General features: G+C 40.4%; 1 protein-coding gene across 2 annotated transcripts in view; it reads right to left on the reverse strand.

Moving 5' to 3' along the window:
* PTPN14 (protein tyrosine phosphatase, non-receptor type 14) overlaps positions 1 to 22820 on the reverse strand; it is a 72946-nt gene that overhangs the window by 16847 nt on the left and 33279 nt on the right. For both annotated transcript variants that reach the window (XM_009994731.1, XM_009994732.1), the window contains exons 4-12: positions 21281 to 21348; positions 18383 to 18453; positions 16650 to 16737; positions 14051 to 14139; positions 12321 to 12408; positions 11513 to 11595; positions 9153 to 9210; positions 5751 to 5829; positions 137 to 1626 (exon numbers count right to left, since the gene is read on the reverse strand). In XM_009994731.1, the coding sequence (XP_009993033.1) occupies positions 137 to 1626; positions 5751 to 5829; positions 9153 to 9210; positions 11513 to 11595; positions 12321 to 12408; positions 14051 to 14139; positions 16650 to 16737; positions 18383 to 18453; positions 21281 to 21348 (2114 nt within the window). The remainder of the gene's footprint in view (positions 1 to 136; positions 1627 to 5750; positions 5830 to 9152; positions 9211 to 11512; positions 11596 to 12320; positions 12409 to 14050; positions 14140 to 16649; positions 16738 to 18382; positions 18454 to 21280; positions 21349 to 22820) is intronic.

The raw sequence follows: 22820 nt of genomic DNA on the forward strand, positions 1-22820 counted from the left end.
CATATTGTATTTCCTAACCTGAAGCAAATCAGCGTGTTCCCCACAGTTCACTGGTACAACAGCTTTCTGGTATGGAAACTGACCTGTAGGACTAGAAAACTTCCAAGAAGCCACTGCAACAGAGGAAGGCACTTACCCTCATCATGATTTCTCTTTCTATAATGCTGTCTTCAATAGAAAACATTTCAGACACAGGCCTTTCCTTGACAGGTTCCTTCTTGACCCGCTCCTTCACACTTGTGAGGTCAGGCTCTGAGATAGAGGGCCCCAGTGAAGACCCGTTTATTGCCATTTGATCAGTTCGAGAGATGCTAATGGCTTTGGAAGGCCCTGGCCTCATGGCCTTGGCCCTGGCTACGGCCACAGAAATGCTAACATGGTCCTGCCTCAGGGCTCCATTGCTGACACTTTTACGAGGCCCAGGGTACTCTGGAGGAGGTTTATTTGGTATTCTAGCCAAGGCAGCTTGCAGCTGAGCACTGTACTCCATGTTCTCATGGAGGGCTGTTATCCGTGACACAGATTCTGGGGTTTCTTCTTCCTCTTCGCTTTCACTGCTGTGTATCAGCATCGTGGCATCAGAGAACGTCTTTTTGTGATGATAATGAGGAACTTGCTGGACTTCATGCCCCAACTGAACAGACTCTTCTGGCTGCACCTGCCCCCGCAAAGTGTTCCTGCGTGGCAGAGGGGCGTTTAAAGTTTTTAGCGCCATGGCTTCTATACCACGAACCATATTGCTGATGACCTCCAAACTATGGCGCTTGTTCACAGCCGCATGGTGCTTCACTGCCATGAGGGGCTCGCTGACCTCCTGCAGCGACTGACGGACAACAGGTGAGCTGTCCTCCTGGAAGGTCTTTACTGAGAGTTGGACCTTGCGAGTGACCAGGTCAGGGCTGCTCCCGCTGACGTACTTGTGCCGGTGGCTTGCTAGGTCTGGCGTGCTGGTGGCAGGACGTGGGCGTGGGTACGGTGGTGGGGGTCTGAAGAGATAGTTCTTTAGCATGTGAGCTGTGTTGTAGCTCTGGCTGCTCTGCAGCTGCATGTTAGCCAGTTCTGGTGTGCTGACGGTGTGGGAGATGGCACTGGCTGCTGTCTTATTTTGGGCAGTGTTATTAGGGTTCATTTGGTCAGAGGGGGCAACAGGCTTGTTGTAGCCGCCACCCTGGGGCCCGTATGTGATCGTGTAAGGATGTCTCTCTCGAATCTCAGGCTGACTGTAAACTAAGTCTTCTGGCTGGTTATAAGCATGTGTGTTTCCAATATTAAGATTCCTCAAAGACTGACTTTGGCTATCCATCTGGATCACCCCTCTCTTCATTTGCCTCATGACAGTTTCATAATCTGGAGTTGGCCGGTAGGAGGGAACTATGATTGCACTATGTCTGTGGCTGGGGATATAGTCTGCTCGCATGATGTCACTTCCAGGGATGCTCAGATTTGAGGACATTGGAGATGCCTGGATGAAATTCTGTGAGCGATTGAGGGAGTTCATGCTGTGGGCACTGCACACACTCCCATTGGGTCCATTGCCATTCAAGTAGCTGAAGTCCATTGGACACCTGTCCAAGCTGGTCTGAGACCTACAGTAGAAAGTTTCTTCATTTCCATGGAAAATGCTATCTGTGTAGAGCAGAGATAAAGACATTGTCAATTGTAACATACAAGCACTCATTCAATGTTAACAAAATTTGGAGGGGGATCTGCTACAGGCCACCAGGCCAGAATGACCGAGTGGATGAGGTCCTCTACAGGCAGATAGGAACAGCTTCGCACTCACAGGCCTTGTCCCTAATGGGGGGATTTCAGCCATCTCCATGTCTGCTGGAAGGACAACACAGCAAATCACCAGCAATCCAGGAAGTTCCTGGAGTGCACTGATGACAACTTCTTCCTCCACATGGTAAAGGAACCAATAAGAAAAGGTGCTCTGCTGGACCTTTTTCTCACCAACAGAGATGGGCTGATAATGTAAGACTTAACAAGAGACTAGGCTGCACTGACCATGACATGCTCAAATTCAGGACCCTTAAGGCAGCAAGGAAGAAGCAAAGGAAGCTCAATCTCAAGAGAGCAGATTTTGGTCTCTTCAAGGATCTGCTTGGTAGGGTACTGTAGGACAAAGTCCTGGAGTGGAGAGGAGCCTAGGAAAGCTGGTCCATATTCAAGGATCAACTCCTCCATGCCCAGGAGCTATGTGTCTCAACAAAGAGGAAGGCAGGCAGGAGTGCCATGAGGCTTGTGTGGATGAGCGAAGAGCTTCTGGACACAGTTAAATGTAAAAACAAGGTATACAGAGAGTAGAATCAGGGACAGACATCCTGGGCAGAGTACAGACAAGTTGTCAGAGAAGCAAGAGATTGGGTAAGGAAGGCCAAAGCACAGATAGAGTTGAACCTGGCCAGGGATGTTAAGAACAACAAGAAAGGTTTCTAAGGTATGTCAGCAATAAGAGGAAGATGAGGGAAAATGTGGGTCCACTTCAGAAGGAAACTAGAAACTGGCCATGCAGGACACAGAGAAGGCTGAGGTTACTCAATGACTACTTTGCCTCGGTCTTCACCAGCAAAGGCTCTGGTCACACCATCCAAGTTATAAAAGATGAAGGCATGGACTGTGAAAAAGAAGATCTCCCCACTGTAGAAGAGCAGGTTCATGACCACCTGAAGGTGTACAAGTCCATGGGACCCGAAGGGATTAATCTGCAGCTCCTGAAGGAACTGGCCTACAAAGCTGCAAGTCCATCATACTTGAAAAGTCTTAGCAGTTTGGAGAAATTTCCACTGACTAGAAAAGGGGAAACATAACTCCCATTTTCAAGAAGGGAAAAAAAGAAGACCCAGAGAACTATGGACCAGTCAGTCTCCCCTCTGTGCCCAGCAAGATCATGGAGCAGATCCTCCTTGAAGGCTCTGCTAGGGTATGTGGAAAACAAAGGGGTGATTGGTGACAGCTAACACAGCTTCACCAGGGGCAAATCCTACCTGACTAATTTGGTGGCCTTCTACAATGGAGACACAGCATCAGTGGACCAAAAAAAAAGCAACCAATATCATCTACCTGGACCTCTGCAAAGTTTTTTATACTGTCCCATGTTACATCCTGGTACCATGGACAGGTAACAGGAACGGTACGGATTTGGTGGATGGACCACTCATTGGGTAAGGAACTGGCCACACTCAGAGCGTTGTGACCAACAGCTCGATGTCCAGATGGAGACCTGTGACAAGTGGTGCTCCCTAAGGGCTCATACTTGGACTGATGTTATTTAACAACTTTGTTGGCGACATGGACAGACACATTGAGTGCAGATGCAGCAAGTTTGCCAATGACACCAAACTGGGCGGTGTGGTTGTCACGCTGGGGGAAAGGGAGGCCATCCAGAGGGACCTTGACAGGCTTGAGAGGTGGGCTTGTGCAAACTGCATGAAGTTCAACAAGGCCAAGTGCCAGATCCTGCACCTGGGTCAGGGCAATCCCAAGCAAAAATACAGGTTGGGTGGAGAATGGATCAAAAACAGTCTGGAGGAGAAGGACTTGGGGGTGATGGTGGACAGGAAGCTCAACATGAGCTGGCAATGGGTGCTTGCAGCCCAGAAAGGCAACCGTGCCCTGGGCTGCACCAAAAGAAGCACAGCCAGCAGGTCCAGGGAGGTGATTCTCCCTCTCTACTTGGCTCTCATGAGACCCCACCTGGAGTTCTGAGCCAAATTCTGGAGCCCCCAACATAAGAAGGACATGCAGCTCCTGGGGAAAGTCCAGAGAAGAGCCACAAAGATGATTAGAGGGCTGGAGCACCTCTCCTACAAAGACAGTCTGAAAGAGTTGGGGTTCCAACAAGATTTCACAGCAGCCTTCCAGTACCTGAAGTGGCCTACAGGAAAGCTGGGGAGTGACTTTTAACAAGGGCTTGTAGTGAGAGGATAAGGGGGAATGGGATAAAACTGGAAGAGGGACAGTTAGGTTAAACATTAGGAAGAAATTCTTTACAGTGAGGGTGGTGAGACACTGGCACAAGTTGCCCAGGAAGTTGTGGAAGCCCCATCCCCAGAAGTGTTCAAGACCAGGTTGGATAGGGCTTTGAGCAACCTGATCTAGTGGGAGGTGTCCCTGCCCATGCATGGGGGGTTGGAACTAGATGATCTTTAAGGTCCTTTCCAACTCAAACCATCCTATGAAAATTTCAAATGCTGTCTGCAACAGCAATTACAGAGACAGCTTAGTGTACATATGCAGGAAACATTTGGTCTTGGGAGCATCCTTGTGACACTGAAACAGAACCAAAACAAAGCTACTACTATAAACACTCCCAACAGTTTGCAAAATATGGTAGTTTGGATCCTTATGGGAGACATAAAAGGGGAAAGAGAGGAAGTGTCTTTGCCTGGGGTGGCAAGGAAGAATAAAGGGGCATCTCCCGTCTCAGCATCCTGGAAGGATTCTCTGCTGCTGTCACCTCAAAAATCCAGTGCTGCTAGCCTATTGTAATCTAAACATTCTCCTGTCTTTCTGTTGATGTGCTGCTGCTGTCTGTGATTTGAAGAAGTAGAGGTCTGTGGAAGCGGAAAGACTTTCTTTTGAGGGTCTGAATTACACCACAGTAGGGTGATTAAGACTCAGAAAAAAAAAAAAAAAAAAAGAAAAAAAATCACTCTACAGATGTGCAAATAATACTAAATGCTTCAGCAAAGGGTATCTGAGATGTAAATAAGATAGTAAATATTATGTACTGAAATACAACCTTACTGCAAGACCGTCTATGATGAAAAATCTCATTAAAAAAGAGTAGCAGTGCCCAAAAGTATGAAATCAGCTTCATGTTCTTCAACAATATAGAGAAGTCTGTGGTAAAACTAAGGGACCTTTACAATTTTTCTAAAATAGAGAATATCCTACTTCAGAGCCTCAGCTTCACAGTAAAACAGTAGTAGCCACTAAGCCTAATCTTCTGCTGTATGCAAGGACCTGTACTGAATGGCTCCTTTCAAAACTTACCAAATTCTACCTTATAATCAGTCCAACCACCACAGCTCTACAATGCTGTCAGGTATGACTGAGAGCTCCTATGCTGGTGAGAGCACTTCAGCTGTACCTCTCACGAATGGCAAAGAACACAGCCTAAGAGACCTGGCTACATGTATCCCAAGAGGTGGTGTGGTTAAGGGTGTGAGATTCAAGGTGTTTAGGGGCTGGGCTTCATTCCCAGTCTTGATCAAAGTAACCTGGTACGACCTCTTAAGAGAATTTATTTGTCAAACCGAGGGGGGAGTGGTAAAAATAGTTAACCCTCCTTAAGTTTGTAAGGTAACACTGCAGGCCAACATTGGTGAAAAATCAGCAGAAAATACTACTTATATACATCTTCCTGACCAGGACACAATGATTTCTTCTACAGTAAAAGGTATTTGCTGTCTGCTTCTCCCTCACTCCATTTCTTTCCCTGGCACAGCCTTTGAGTACAGCCATCATACTTCCTTTAGAAATTATTTTTTCAGCTCAGTGAACTGGAATGCCAAGTTTAAGGTCCATATACTCATGCACAGACATTTCAGAGGAATTTGAAAACTGAAATTGGACTTTAAATGGAAGACTTACTGGAACATTAACTATAAAATTGCTAGCTCTCCTCCAGCAGCAACTCCCATTTAACCATGATGGCAATAGAAATCTAGACATAAGGGGTAGAAGCTTCTTTGCATACACATAACACTGAAGTACTTAGAAGGAAAAATACATGCTTTGAGTACCTTGTGAATTATGTGTTTCAGTGTAGTGATCTCCACACTGGACGTGCATAGGAGGCAGTATAAAGGGATGTTGTCTTGGCTAAAATAAAAGCACAAGGAAAAAAAGCATTAGGAAGTTCATTAGCTACAGTTTTTCCAGCTGAAACGGGAAAAACAGTTCTATGCTCTTTCCACTGAATACTGCTCTTTCTTACCCAGCCAAAGACACATGGTTTGGCATTTCTTTACAGAACAGAGAATGGCATTTTGTAAATTGTTTGATGAATTTTGTTAAGGAGGCCAAAGCTGACCAGTTAAGACTCCTTCAAACTCAACCACTTCAGAAAACAACCCAGACTCCCAGCTCATGTATAATTTTTCAAAAGTTTATTGCAAGCCCTTGCCCTTGAAGCATTAAAACAAAACAAATGCCCAATCAGGACAAAAGCAGGAGATGGAACAAATTCAAGGACATAGAACCCTGCTATACAAGCACATATGGACCTAAAATAACTCTCCAAACTACATGAATATCATATTCCCTAGAAAATGAACTGGAGCCTTCCTCCAACAATCTGCACTGCAACAAGCTTTTCAACACAAGGATCAGAGGGGGCAATTCAGCATTAAATCAGCAGGATCCTTTGCAGCAAAATAAATCACAGATGAAGTTGTTTGACCAGCTTTGTTCACTGGTGAACCGATGCATTTTGCAAACACATTTTACCGTCTTCACTGTAATGTCCCGTTCGGGTGTCGCTGAGCAAAGTTTATGAAAACATACTTCGATACATGAAGTAAGCAGAAAGAGAAGTAAGACACTGGTCTTGTGAATGTCTCTTCCTTAAAAGTGGAATAAGGGCTTTTCATCTCTGCTGATTAAGTAGTTGAAATTATTAAGGAATACTGTGGACGCCCAAGGCAAAAAAGAAGCACCAAATAATTTACCTTTGCATGCACATGCACAAAATGAGCACTACATAAGTTAGCTACTGCAAAGGGGGTGGGGAAGGGGTTAAATTTACATTTTCTATGTAAACGAGAAGGAATGAGAATCAAAGAAACTGAGCACACATATGAATTCTTGCATACAAAACGGCTGTGTTAAGCCCAAGCTGGAAGATGACAGGAAATATTTCTGCTACAACAATTACTTCCATGGGCATAAAACCCTATTTTCACTGAACAATCTGGGCAAAGGATCCTGCTGCTGACAACCTGAGTATCAGGGCTTAGCCTAGAACAAACCAAGATGATGGAAATTCTAACAGATGGGGGGCAAAAGAAAAGTGCAAGGGAGAAGTGACTTCTACTGGAAATGCACAGATCTAGAGCAGAGAGTTTTCTTTGCAGTAGATGTTATGGAAACTACCTGCAAGAAATTAGGGACTATTCTGTATTGGTGGGGTTTTGGTTTTGTTTTTCTGAAGGGCCATCTGCCTCTTCTGACAAAACAAGGGAAGCCTGAGGTCTGTAGAACATCAACATTCAGCTTAAGAATAACTTGGTTGTTTTTTTTTATTTTTTTAAATCAGTTAGTTAAACATATAATCATATTACAAACTCCCTACACTGTGGAGGTTTTGCTGGAAAACTGGTATCATTGGGTGGCCTGACAAGAAAAAGAAACAGCATTAAATGGCTTTAAAGTAATAGTTAATAAAATACAGGTTCACCATGATGCCAGAACTGTATAAAGGATCTTAATCTGAAAGTAACAAACATGATCCTTAGTGAACTGGCAGAACCTCACCCCAAAGATTCCACTTCACTTCCCATTTATGCCTACTGATTTATTACCATACATGACAAATGAATAGGTAGGTGTATAAAAGCATATACAGTGCAGACAACAGTCAGGAGGGATTATTTTTTTTTTCTCCCCAAAGAGAACTGTTTCAACAAGTTCACAAAACAATTATGAAAAAAGCAGTTGAAAGTTCACTATGAACGGTTAGCAGCCCAGTTCACTTTTTAATTGATGAACACACATTCCTCTTCTTGATCTTCCTGAGAATTTGTGGGTTTTTTTAAACCTTCTGCATGCACATGTTTAAAACATAAAGATGCATCAGGATTTGTTTTTGCTTTGAAAAAGCAGATTTCCACTTTTCATATCCCATATAGAGGGCAGTTCTCTTTTTCCCATTGTGATATATCGGAGGCTACAGCATAAGAATGCAAAACACATTTCATTTCTTCACTTTCACTTTTTCACAATCATCTCCAGGGACCAAACTAGCAGATACCAAAAAAACTGTAAATATGCCTTAGAGAATGTAACACACAGCCTGTGACACCTTAAAGACATGCTAAGAATGAAAGGACAAAGAAACTCACAGCCAGATACACCAGCTTTCCTGCCAACAAAACTGCAGAAGAAAACTTTTAGATCTAATGCACACAGGAAAATGGCCTGTGCTGAAATCCACAAAAATAAAGCTATACTAATATCAGTACCCAATTAAGCTTAATTTTGGAACATTTCCACAAGCTGCAACCATGGGGATATGGAGAGAAAACACTCCTGCCCACATCAGCTTTCCACCTCACAACAACAGGCTAATGGAGGTACCAGTCTGGGAAGGTCTACACATAACCTATATCACCAACAAAAACTGGCAACTTGCACACAGATGATATTGCCCTCCACCTAAGCAACCAGAAGTGCTGTTGCTACTCTTATTTAAGGGGTTCTGAATTATTGTAAGAAATACTAGTGTATTAGATGTTCAAGAACTGTCATTAGAGCTGACTGGGGAAAAAAGATTCCCAGAGATGTTTTTGGTAAAGACTTCAGGAAAAAGTTATCTGGTTTTGTCAAACTTAAAGTATTTATGGAGATTTGTTAAACGGAAACAAATACAGTTTAAGAAAAACTGTCTTAATCGTACTGTGTTGACAGTAACAGCTTTATTTAAAATCACAGCAACTTCAAACAGAAAATAGGCTCTTAACCCAGAAAGTTGATAAATTGTGAGTTGACTTTATAAAAAAAAACCAAAACAAACCAATGGAGAAGAAACACAAAGGGAGAAACATGAAGGGAAAAACACGAAGGGAGAAACTGTAAAATTGTGTAATGACTAAGTTTTGATGTATACAGCACAAGATACTTAAAATTCTTTCTAGAGGATTATTTTCTTTACATATCAAATAACCTCAACCAGGCAGAAAAGATGCTCAGTTTCTGCAGGGCAAATACAAATGTAATGCCTTGAAGACTAATTTTTAACACTCAGTGGTGATATTACCCAGGTAAATTAATCAACCTGGGTAGCCACACCCTTTAAACTCATTCCAATCATACTGCCTGCAACAAATGTGTTCAGGCACTTATTTGAAATCCAGGAAGTATTCCACTTTACACAATGTCCCATCCCAAATTGTATAGACACTCAAAGACCCCACTGTGGAACATACCAAAGATGACCTACTCCAAGTTGGCCGTCGTCGGATAGGAGGAGGAGAATTTGATTGTCTGTGGAAGAAAAAGTAAAGATAAATACTAGAAACTACAACATTTCGATTCTGATTTAAGAATGAATGGGAAAAACAAGAGATGAAGAATCTGTGAGTACTGCTCATTAATGAGATTTAAAAAAAAATATGAATCAATGAAAAATAATTCAGGTCTTCTCTAAATACAGAAAGTATTCCCGTTCCAAAACAGACATGCCTTCTGCTCATTATCCTATTCAGCTTACTTGGAAACATAAGAAAGAAAAACTCTGGTTTCAAAATGAATCAAACAAGCCTCTTAAGCAATAAAAACTGAACATGGCACACACGCATGGTCTCAGGTGACATAAGGTGAACATTAAAAGAATGACAATTTTATGAAATTCATAGCAATCACTTCAAAGCAATGTGCACAGATCAGGAGGGGAAAAAAAAAAAGGTACTGGTTAGATAATACTAGCCAAGCCACATACAGTGTTAGAGTAGCCAGGCACAGTGAAAGGATCAAGGAGTGTAGGAGGGGGGAAAAAAAAAAAAAGAGGAAGGGATGGAAACAAGTTGAAGGAAGCAGAAACACAGTGCTTACGTGAAGAGAGGAAAGGTGGAATTTGTCCTCTTACAGTTTCTGATCTGGTGAATGATGTTATGTGCGATTAGAGGAAATGCACACAGGAAAACAAACTATCATTTTAACAGAGGGCACGAAAATTATTTGGCTAGAAAACATATTGGCATATGCTGTCATCAATATCTCTGGCTCTAACACAGAAGCCAATACCACGAGACTGTCAGAAGGAGAGCTGTTCTAAGGGCAAAAATATTTTTTAATTCCTGTCTTTTCACTCAGTGACCTCATGACTTTCTCCATTTTTATTAGTCCAAATATTTGTAAGTTACATTTGAAGCAGCTACATACACCCAATTCATGGCACCCACACACTTATGGCTCAGGGCTTAGAAATAAATATACTCAAAAGCTGTTCCTTTTGCAGTCTGGGTTATGAACAGTAAGAGAGTCTTCTCTGCTGACCCCAACAAATAGGTTCAAAGGGGAAATATTCCAAGATGACACACTATGGTATTTTGTTTTCTTTCTTGACTGTCACAGGGGAGACAGTCAGAAGCTTCCTTTGAACTCAACTCCTAAGAAACTACTAAAAAATTAAATGTAGTATTGGACTACTGAAATACACTATATGCTGCTAAATGTCTTTCCTGGTCTTCCACTCTTCCTAAGAACTGTAAATGCCAAATGAAATCTAATTAATGTCTCTTTTCTGTAAGCGAAAAGATCATTCTACGCAGTTTACCTCACTGGTCTCTCCAGTACTCTGACTCACCATATGTTGATATATTGAGTGCATATGTAATACTAGAAAGCTAGACTTTCCAATCTTACCTTCATAATTTTGGCTTTATTTTCCAACAGATGGCATTACCCAGCCAAACAGATGGTATGTCCATCTCTAAGTAAAGCTGCTGCTAGAGAGGAACTTCTCCATATCTTTCCAGCTAAGCTGATAAGTTGTGCAAAGGATTCATGTTCTCATTGTTATACAAACCCTGCACATAATGAAAAACTCTCAGAACTCTAAACTTCTCAAAGCAAAATCTATCTCAAACTAGAATTGCTGTGTGCTGATACAAATGTAACATATTCAACTAATAAACTGACCTTTGATTTATATATAAAACTTCATTAATTTCTCCTTCAGTTTGGATGAATCCACCAGTTTGAGAGGGCTAACTCAAGGCCAGTTCCTTACTAAGTGCTCAAAGTAGAGCCTAAAGAAGACTCTGGGTTCAGATTTATAGTCTCTGCTGTGTCATCTTAGTATAGCTATATAGATTAACAGTCCCAGGTGTCCTCCCTTGTTTCGTGCACATAAGCAGTAGATAAATTATACTGCTCAAAATTAGAAGATGACAACCTGTGTTTTCCACCAACCTCAGCTGCTAGATGGGTAGAGCATCTTCAGAATGCTACTGCAATTTACATTCGGGCACGTTAACATGTCACCTTTCCCTCCAGTTTACACTAATACTCTGGGTTATGAATGGCAGAGACCAAGGGCTTCAATTTAAGTCACTGTCAGATTTGGCTATTTCGAGAGCATCAAGACTCACAAGGCTCAGAATGAAATTTCATTCTTAATGGTTTGTTCTTCTGCTGGTAAAAACAAAACAATAAAAAAAGGGAAAGGGGAAAAAGAGTAACTGCTACAAGTGACTACAAAAAACATACAAAACCAAACACACCAGAACTCAGAGCAATTCCAAAGCAGCGTGTCAGAAAACAACTTGAAAGGAAGACTACTCACTCTGTGCAGATTTTGTTCTGTTTGTAAAACTTATGCCTTGCTGCAAACAGACGTGAAATATATTTGGCATTTTCAAGATCATCCTTCAAACACAAGACAAAATAGGAAAAAATAAACACATATCATCATTTATTTTGTTATTCTTACCAAGTAGTAACAAACAAGACTTTTAAAAATTCAATTGCAGTTATGCTTGGTAGGGCCCATCATGTACAGAATCTGGCTGCCAAGAACATGTCTAGTGCCCTCAAGAGGATTGAAGGCATTGAATTACTGAAATACAGTGGCATGCCTTTACACGCTGCCACTTCTCTGCTAGGTCACAGTGGGAGGGGAGGACAGACAAGAACCCTCAACCCCTGTTCCCCCCAAAAATGGCTCAAGCTTGTTGGTCCAGTTTCTATACTGGCCTCAGGAGATGTGATTTTAAATAGCACAGAACAGCTCTGCAGCCCTCCAAGTTCCCATATGCGCACGCACGGTAGCTTATGCCCAGTTTCTACAACTGCTTATGCTGCTATATTTATGCCAGCATGAAAGGTAGTGTGGCACTGAGGGCTTTCCATCCAACAAGCACTTCAGTTTTTTTGCAGACTTCCCAGCATGGTATACTTTGGGATGACTGGAAGAGAATATAAATACTGGTAGCTAAATAAAGTTAATTTCAGTCTCTGCATAAAGTAAAATGTAAACTTTGGTGGGGGAGGGCTTATGGTGAGTAAGTCCCCTTGGGAAAGTGACATTTTAAAGGTTTCTTTTTTTTATCTAAGCAAGCTTCTTAATGACACTGATTAGATCTTTTGCTTACTGTGTGAAAGAGCACATTCTCTTCTTTGTTGATCAACTCTAGAACAATTGAAGACTTGTTATGTGCTATATTCCCAATATCATTCCACCTGTAGAGTAAAAAAATGTGGTAGAGTTTGCCAACACATATATTCAAACATTTCACAAACACATTAAGAATCCCTTAGTCAACATTAGCCTCATTTTATGGGAAAGCTTTTCAGTAGCTGTTTGGTGAAGCAACATGGTCAGGAAAATAGGGAAGTCATGCTCTGATTAAAGGAGAAACAGATACTCAGCTCTTAAACCAAAGCAGAAGAATTAGAAGCTCTCTTTAAAAACACCAACATAAAGACTCAAAATAGAAGGTAATGGTAAACATTATACTGGACTGTGGCAAGTTTTAACTGATTGATTTTAGCCACATGTAATACAAATCTTCAATTATTTCATTTTTTTTAAATAGTGCCATTCCTCTCCAAATGCTGTTTTCGACTTTCCTCCGGTGCCAGTTCCTCCTAAAGAAGGTTAAGTTGGCAACATAGTTATGTAGGCTATGCATACCATGTTAATACTCTGGTTTTATATTTGAAAACTTTTTTTTTTTTTTTTTTTTCCCCAAGTAATTGGTCAGGTTACCCAAGATCTGAGTTATAATCTTCTTACAAATAGCTGACAGACATTTGCGTACATTGCATGCAATCCACGGAGATCGAAAGGACTTGTTTGTTCTGTTTGCAGCATGCATTCCTCTTCATGTCATGGCAGGATGCTTGAAGTGCTTATTTCCAAAGAGTAGGGATCCCTGCACCAAATAGGCACTTCTACATGTAAAGAAAATTCTTGCTTTTGTCGCCTGGCACAGTTAAAGGATTATCTAATTTCTTCCCGAAATTAAATGTGCAAAACATCAGCTATATGGGAAATGGAGCCCTAACGTTTTTTAACACTAAGTAAAGGTAAAAACCCCCAATGCTCCAGTTTGAGTCCGGTACAAGCCTTAGCTACTGACCAAAAATTGGTGCTCTTCAGAAACTACAATTTTTTGGTTACACAAATGTTCATATTCTAATAGCGAGGACTACTAAAGATCTACTTTGAGTTAAGACTGATAGTAATGGAAATACCCACCAGAGCAGCAGCAAAAAGGAATGAATGAGTGAAACCCCAGACTCACTAGGATCATAGAGATTTCTAGAAACATTTTCATACAGGAGAAACTTTTATAAAAAGTAACAAAATCCACAGAAGAAAGTTAATGGAAAGGCTTACTTAATTCTTAATGAGCAAGATAAACAGCAGAACAAATAAACAAGTGACATAGCCAGGATTTTCAAAATTAGAGAATGAGGAAGTTCAGCTTTTTTTCAGCTGGACACCTAAATATGGCAGATTTTCAGCAACATTGAGTGCCTAGGCTGCCAACTGTGAGGTTTAGCAGATTTGCATTGAGAAGCATCAAAGAAGCAGACATAAAGGCAAGGAAAGAGAAGAGATCAAAGTCTTGTAGTAGAACAAGACACATGACAGACAACTATGTCTTTCTTGCTGTCAAAGCCATTCACAGACATCAGAAATTATTCTTTATCACTTCTCTTACAGCCAAGAGGCCAATTCTGAAAACAGCAAGGTGACTACTCCTTAGTTAGAGGATTGGCATTATTGAAGTCATACATTTAAGTAAGGAATAAACCCCACACGTGGAGCGCTGAAAAGATACTTGCTTTAAATACGGAAGACCCTAGTTTTTACCTATAGATCACAGTTGTCCTTCCAATTCTGTTTTTTATGAAGATTCCCATGAAGAAAATACCAAGGTGTATGTCATTTCCATGATTATCCTGCAAGGAAAGGATATGTATTTAATTTAATATAGAAAACTGGCCAATATGCGCATATGAATGCATGCTGAACAACCAAACAGAAGCCCTTTTTCAAGGTGGATGCAGGACTAACCCTTGACTAATCTATATTTTGTTGCTTGACTGGACTCTGATTTTCATTATTTCAAAGCAGTTAGCACTTAACTGTATTCATTCAGCTGATCAGTGAGAACAGACAAAGGCTAAACAAGCCCAGGGTTCGACTCTATCAAACAACAAGCACACCACAAACTGGGCTTCATTGTGTAGTACCCCACAGTCCCCCTGAGTGTGAAGATAGCTACTAGAGCCCATATGACTACTAAAAGGAACAGTCCCCTTCCAAGTTCACAGCACTTCTCCAGTCACCTGTTACAACATGTTGAGATTTCAGAACACCACACCTGGAGATGGAATCCCTCTCAAAAGCTATACCCTTCACAGTTCCTCCTTTAAGTACTCTCTGTAAAAGTTCACAGCACGTCACTCTAGAAAGTACTTGTATCTCTGTACACAGATACATCCTCTGTTGATTTCCAATTACTGGGTTGAAAATTCTGCATGCACCACATAATTCTTCTTGCATTATTTTTCAGAAGTTCTATTGGTTTTATGCCTACCCATGTCTCCTTGCAGGCTAGTGTTTCAAAACCATGCTCCTGTTCCATTTTGAAATCAGTTGCTTTCTTAAAAATGCATAGTTTTTTGGTTTTGTTTTTTTTGCTATAAAAGCTTAATGCTGTTGACAAAGAGGGTTTTCTACATTTAACAAACACAACTCCCCCTCAGCTGCGTATCATATAATGGCTTGGCTTGGAAGGGACCTTAAAGATTATAGCCATTGATTAAGACTTTAAAGTGGTAAATAAAAATCATGCTAACATAAAGAGTGTGGTTAAAAAAAAACTGCTAAAAGAAAGGATATGAGAGAAGTTAATGCACTATATATGAGCAAATTCTAGAAACCATCAGGTATCCCAGCATTTTAATAGATCAGATAAGAGCTCCTCTCCTGGCCTTGCTATACTCGATCTCCAGAAGGCAACAATAGGTGCAAAAAGTATTTGCACCTATTTCTAACTACTAAGTGTTAGGTCTTTGCAAACAAAAGAAGGATGACAATTTTCAAGCCCTAGCCTATGTGTTGATTCTCAGTGCTGCATTCTTCCACATATACTACAAGTCAGCAGAGATCCTATGGCTGACAGTCTTCAGTTTAGTCTGATTAGAGGACTAGACATTCCTCTGTCTTATCCCAGAGGCAGCTTTAGAAAGCAAAAAGGATTGGGAAAATGGGGAAAATGTATGTATTTGTACACATATACATGCATGTGTATATACACACAAATATCTACACAGGAAGAAAAAACAAATATATTTCTAATAGCATTTTCTATGAGGAAAAGAGAAGTCTCTCATTTCTCCCTTTTAAAGCACTTTTATCTGTCTACAAGGCCAGCATGCTGCTCTTTGATACAAGGGTATCTTCCTGCTCATACTTATCTTATTGACATGCAATAATACCCAGTGACAACTCCAGCACACAAATCCTTTGAAGAAGCATGAGGCATTAATCCCAATTAATTTGAAGAATTAAATTATTTCATTCACTGCCAATAAACAATAATTTTTGTTGTTGAGTAGGGTTTTTTTGGCCATTCAGCTCTGTCCCTTAAGACCAATTTTAAGACTGGCCAAAAGATCAATTTTGACTTCAGCAGAAAGCTTTTTTGTTTGGTTTGGGGTTTTGTTTGTTCTGTTTTCAAATTCCAAGACAACTTTAACTAGCAGAAAAACTCCCAGCAGTCCACCATTCATACTGGCTGTGGTTGGTTAGCAAAGAGAAATGGGTCATGCTGGTAACAGCAGTTTTTAGTTTCTCTGTACAACTTTATCACAGTGGCAGGTCCTCCATAAGGCCAGGCAGACCATCCACAGAAGAAAGGGGCTTCCAGGTAAGGGAAAGTAACTACAAGTGCAAAATAAACCTTGAAACCCCCACTCAATTTTAAACGCAGATATATGGACATGTAAGAAACTAAAGAAAAGTTAATGCTTTGTAAATAGCAACTTAGAAAGAAATTACAGAATGGGTTGGGAAGGACCTTACAGATGAGGCTTAAATGAAAAGGTCTTATAATCCCATCCTGTTAAAGGTGACCAAAGCTAAGCCCAGACAGTCTCCTTCAGGCAGCACTCCAAGACAAAACAAGAAGCACCTCTGCTTCCCAAGTGAGCAGGCCCTAGCACACAGCAGCCTCTCCTGTGAAAAGGATTTTGGTGGAAGAGAAGCAACACTACAGGTCTAAGACACCAAAGATACGTGCTGCAATGTCTATTCAAACTACCAGCAGACATTTCACCCTCCAGAAGAGCAAAGCAAGTCCTGTCTTCCTTTGGGCAAGCATGACTTGCACACATCCTAGAGGTTGCTGCAGCCTCCTGCATTGCTTGATTCAGAGGTTATTTTACAATGCACACCAACATACCTTCACAGGGAAAGCTTCCTGTCCAAACCCATCAAGGCGCTCCACTTCATTGATGTACATTAGCTCAGCTTCTGCTGCTGTAATGCCACTGCAATTAGAGTAACAAAAGGCAGCAAATGGTTCAATATTACACACACACACAAAAAACAGGATAGTCACAAACCACTTTAGAAGGCACTTCGGAGATGCTGCCTAGAAATGCACAACACAAAACTAAGATTTAACACTAGGATCATAATCAGGAAGGGGAGGAATTTTACGGATGTTACTAAAGTACAAAGCACAGTTCACATTACAGGAGGAACAAACAGAGCTGATTATAGTACTCGGTTTCTTCTGCACACATCAAATATTTTCCAGGCTTTATTAAAACATCAAGCCATCGCATCAAGTTGTGTCTAGTTCTGGATGGCAAATTTGGGCCATCAGGGTCTTAATTTGCATAAGTAGTATACAAATCCACTGAAGTTGCTTAAAATCACTTAAAAGGAAAGACCTACATTTTCATGTTGGCTGTTCAAAACACAGGCACTAAATCAAATGTCTCTTTCATAATAGGGAACACACCACCTGAAAACTTTTACACACGTGTCTACACATGCTGCTGTCACAGCTCAGGAATTCAAACAGATTTCAGTTCTCAAAGGTAGGTCAGAAAAGATTGCAAGTTGCTTCAAAAGAAGGTCACTATTAAGGTTTCTCCTCTTTGCTCCTCCTTACTACAGCTTACAAATAGAAATATAAGAATCAGTCAAACACTTGGGAGAAGGATGGAGAGAAAGGAGGTAGAATGTGATCTACCTGCTGAAGTTAAGTATTTGTTCTTTGTGATACAGATACGGCACTAAAGAGCACAGCAGGGGAGCGAAATCTTTCCTTGCAAGTCTGAGAGTTAATCAGGATCACACAAGTAGCCCATGGCAAAGAGAGAAGGACTGAACCAGGCCTGTTCATGACCAGCTTGGAAACTAATCCCTTGGTTGCATCAAAGGCCCAAGACAGAGATTTGCCTCAGAGATTGGTATTTGCCCCTTTACAATCATTTACTGTCATGTAACAGGGAGTGCTGCACCCTTCACATAATACTCCTATTGCATTTCATGTAACAAAGCTTTAAATGCAAATTCATAATATGACACAAAAAATTATTTCCAATGATGTATAGGTACTGCCATTTTTCTAAGAACAGCACTCCAGAGGTTTGAATACTTTGACCACCAAAACACCTGGGTGACAGGAAAGAAGCCTGTTTACAAAGAAGGTATTTGGACCTACCAAATACATACACTCCTTGCTCATTAACTAGCAGCAGCATATTGTATCTTTTCCACAACTAGATTTACAAGAGCCTGTGTATCCCTCTCTCTTTTGAACAAGAGAATACCCTTGGACAGACCCTTGAACCACCCCCAATAAAGTCACAGGTTTTTTCACCACCAGGATTTAAATGAAACCAAGAAGAGAAAGGAGACTACTACATAGCACATGTAGTGTTATGCATGCTTATTAATCCTTATGGTGCAAATGTTCCTTTATTTGGGATTAAGTTCCTTGGATGTTTTGTGTTCAGATAATATTTTGTAACAGACTAGTTAAAAAATCAGTGAGATGTAGCATAATAGTAAGATAGTTTACCCCTGCCAGAAAAGCATGGGGAGGAAAGGAAGTCCTAGGAGGATGATGACCAAAAAAAAAAAAAGTCTGAAGTTTGAATCTTAACACATTAAGCTTACCTGTGAGTTCGGTGCTCCTGGGCAACCTTTTGAGTCAGCTCCTCCAAGACAGCTTCATCCTGGGTCCAGTCCTGAAAAAAAAGGAAGTAACACTAGTCAACCAAAGAGAGAGAGAACAAAAAATGCAAGACAAGAATGATGACAGCAGATGTTTCAGGACTGTTTCCTGTTCATGCTTTTCCAGGTAGTTACAGGGAGTGATTCTATCACCAACTGCATTGAAAACTCAGAGCACAAGCAGCTCAAAATGTGCAAGGAGAAGATGAAGCTCTGGGATTTTTAATATCTTTTTTTGGGGAGAATAAAAAGATACTTTTAAAATATAGGTAAAGTGCTTATTACTCCAAAACAGAGAACAGAGAATAGAGCACGGATAAGGGACTTTTTTGTGGATAAGGACCAAACAAGTCTTTAAAAACACCTGGAAGTCTAAACATACTTTTAAAAAGAGCACAAAATAATACATAGACCATGGAAAATGAAGTCATGGTTGTTTTCTGTCCTGCAACCAGGTCCTCCCTTCCCCATCTTAAAAAGGATGGAAAGTTTTGCTACCTCTTCAAATATGTAATAAAACATGCTTTATGTTTGCAACATATTTCTGAGCAGAAATGTTTATCTTCTGCAAATTTAATAATGTGTGGTAGAAACAATTCTGAAATAATTGGGAGCAAGTTAATCAAGGAAACCTGCTCATAAATTTAAGGCAAAAAAATAAGAGGAAACTGAAAAGTTTTCTTAAAAAAACCTCAACGTTTTCATTTTTATTTTGAAAAGCCTTAAGGCTGCATGTAGTGTACTTAAACACACTGCCTGTTTCTTGCTGAATGGGGCCCTCCCTCTGATATTTGCTTCTGTCACAAAAAAATGTGAAAGTGGTAGCGTGCTAATGAAAAATGGCACGGTACATGCCTATGCACAGCTACGCACCTGTGGGGTGTACTGTGTACATAACTTTGTTCTTTTCCCTGCCTAAGAAATGCCATTTGACACACATTGTAGGCTCACAAGATCAAACAGTACAAATGTAGCTGCCCCTCCCTCACCCACCAGCTCACTTCACTCACAAATTTATAGCAACGTTCTTGTTGGAGGCTCTTTCTATGCCTGAGATTCACTCAAATCCTCCCACTTGCTTCAGGACTAGTTTATATCTGCAGCACTTAGCAACTGCCACTGAACTCGCAGTGAAATATTTACTATTACATTATCCATTCCTCCCCAGAAGAGCAAAGACAAGTAGTTAAAGAAATTTCTAGAGAAACAGTTGATTAAAGAGTAGGCTTCTGAAGATGGTAGGAAGTGGACAGTTTGCTGATTTTGTTAATTTTAGAAATAATAGCATGGATGAAAGCTGGGGTACCACAAAGTGAACACATGAAAAACTGAAGAGAGCTGACCACAACACCATGTAGGCAGCTGACTCAAAAACGGACATTCTAGGAAATGTTCTCAAAGAGTAAACTGCTGAAACACATAGAAATTAAACTTCTGAAAGCTCATCTGGAGGCCTAAACTCTCCCCTATTTTTTTCTATGAGCACTGAAAGAAATTTGCAGATGTTCAGTACTTTCAAAGTGGCAGCTTGGTAAGACGTTTCCTGTCCATACGTGTGGCCATCTTTCCTGCTTAGGCTATGGTACATGACTTTGTAAGCCATCAACTATACAAAAGATCATAAAACACTTATCAATCGATAAAAGCAGCCTATCAAAGAAATCCTGCTCCACTACTTAGACTAACAGAAGCTTCCTAGTGAAAGGTCAGTACTGAAGCCACATTCTAGCTATAAAAAGGCATATTCAGAGCTTTATGAATTCATTAATTCCCCAACTTCCTTCTGACTCTTTTTTTCAGTTGGTATTGAGGTCTGTCTACCAGCTCCAAACTACACTTTCACTTCAAGACACTGTGCAGCTGTCCCCTTTTTGGACTTGAGAATTGACTATCTGCTGCAGTTCCTTTAGAAACAGAGCTAGTAAATGGGATTAAATGCTTTTGGAAGTGCCTTTCTCAAGCCTTCAAATTACAGTGAGATGAATCATTTTCCCTCTACCGCTCCACTAACTGCAGAGGGAAACCAGATGCCTTAACTTGTAGGCAGCTACACTCAGGGCATTGGCACCCCACCTCACTTCCAAATTTTATTTTCCAGTTACAAAGAATTCCAAGATCTACATTTCATGAAACCTACACTCCAGATTTGTGGTGATGAACTTCTTAATCTAAAATAAGGCCAGCCTTAACCGCAGCAGGCTTCCCCACCTTTTAATCCTTCCTCTCAGAGAGGCTCATTGTCATGAATTGCAAGTGCTTGGCATTTGTCACCTGAGTTTCTAACACCATTAGAGACCTAAACCACTTCCCTCAGCATTCAAATTATTTGCTAGCTTCCAATGTAAATTTAAACCAAATTTACAGCACAGTCCCTGGAAAGCATTTTGAGAAGACCTGATTCATGGTTCACTTCAGTCTAATAGTTGATGTAAATTCACATTTTCTTGAGGAAAAGCTGCTTGATTTGGCCTGTGACAGAACATTTGCTACATCAGCAGTCTTCATATTCCCATGTTATGTCATGTTACTAATTCTGCAGTACTGCTAATATACAGCTTCTTAAACAGCTGCAGGTTCTTTTTTGATTCAATGAAATACCTTTCTTTTGTTGTCACCTATTCATAGTGGAGGCTTAACAGGAACTGAAAAAAAAGGCTAAATTTCCAAAGCATATAGTCATTCAGATACAATCAAGTACATTGCAGGTTTTGAGGAGCAAAGTTTACTTCCACTATTAATAGCTCAGCCCTGGTGCTTTTACTCTGTTATCAACAAAGCCATCTCTGAGGCACTGAGGAATTATTCATAGAAGACCACAAAAGAGGAGGGTAAGGAACTCACCATAGGGAACAAGACATATTCTCGAAGGAAGTCATGAGATTCAAACTGATTATAGTCTCCAAAATCCGCTGAAAAAAACAACACAATTACTCATTTTAGCACTTTCCACACATGTGAAGATTGCACTCAGCCTTTGCACAGATGCTTAATTTCAAGTGGGCGAGTTCTCTCTGAAGCCTCAACCCAGCACAAAGATTTCTGCTTGTACTTTAGCTTTTAACATGGAGGTCTGAAAATAATAGTGTTATTACCAGACATCAAATAACAGCCAACAAGTAATTTATCTCTTTTGATCCCTAATACTGTGACCATTTGCAACACTTAACCACCAGGAGTGCAAGAGTTTCTTTTTCTGCAGCCTTCATGACCACTGTCTAACAAGGCTGGGATTGCTCACCGTCTAAAAATGGTGCACATTTTTGTGTCTCCAATGTTTCCAACCTAACCAGGCAAAAAAACCTTCCCCCCCCAAAAAAAAAACCCAAAACAACCAAGTTTAACTTATCTCTGCTACAGTTCTATACAACTGTACATGAGATGCTTATTTTTACAGTCTGGGAGGTTAAAATCCAGTAGCCAATTCTATTAAAAACTGTCAACAACCAACAAATATGGCTTGGGGCAGCAGGGGAAGGTCTTACCCTTCTGCAGCATATATAACAATACAGGCACTGTGTCAGTTGAGCTGACTGGCCCACACCTTTCTACTTGCTTTTTTATTTCTTCTACAACTCTTTAAGAGGTACTCATCTCCGTGCTCACATTCACTCACATGTCAGGCCTGAGGATTCTTGTTTAAATGTCCTTGAAATGGTGGAGTTTTGAAAATGCTTCCTAAAGGCTAAACTACGTTAAAAAAACCCAACAAAACAAAGCCTACATTTCTCTGTTAAATACACAACAGTTTATATCAAAAGAATATCTTGCCAGGAGGTTTTTATTTTATATTAATTGAACTGGATCAAACGTCATCTACAAGATCCTCATATTATAGAAGCTGGAAATTCCCAACATAAATCATATTAGTTAAACATTCTTTCAAAGCTTCTAGATAATTTCATGTATAGCAGGATGCCAAAAATGTAGTTTCATTTTGTTTTCACCTCAGAGATATGTTTTAACATAAACAGAAAGAAATCAAAATGGACATGAAACAAGAGTCTTAAGTTTAAAAGAAATAAGTATTTCAAATACCTTCAGTTGCATCACATGCAAAAGACAACAGGAGTAATACAAGGTCAGGAAAAAAGCAAAGAAGATTAGGTGCAGCATTCAGATGCAATTGCCTTTGAAATATAATAGTTTATGTAGAAAATTCAAAATAAAAGTGATTATTTAAAACTGATTACAAATACTGACTCTCTCTTAAAGTTAGCAAAAAGCTCCAAAAACACAAGACCAATGATACATATTCAGTACCTACTGAGCCCTAATTCACACACTGGAAAAACACCATTTACTTAAATTGCAAGATTCAGCATGAAATCTTATACAAATATTTCCCTTTATTAATAAAATATTTTAAGATTTGTCAGAAAAC

Source organism: Chaetura pelagica, unplaced genomic scaffold (assembly GCF_000747805.2).
Source record: "Chaetura pelagica isolate M959 unplaced genomic scaffold, ChaPel_1.0 scaffold2, whole genome shotgun sequence".
Taxonomy (NCBI): domain Eukaryota; kingdom Metazoa; phylum Chordata; class Aves; order Apodiformes; family Apodidae; genus Chaetura; species Chaetura pelagica.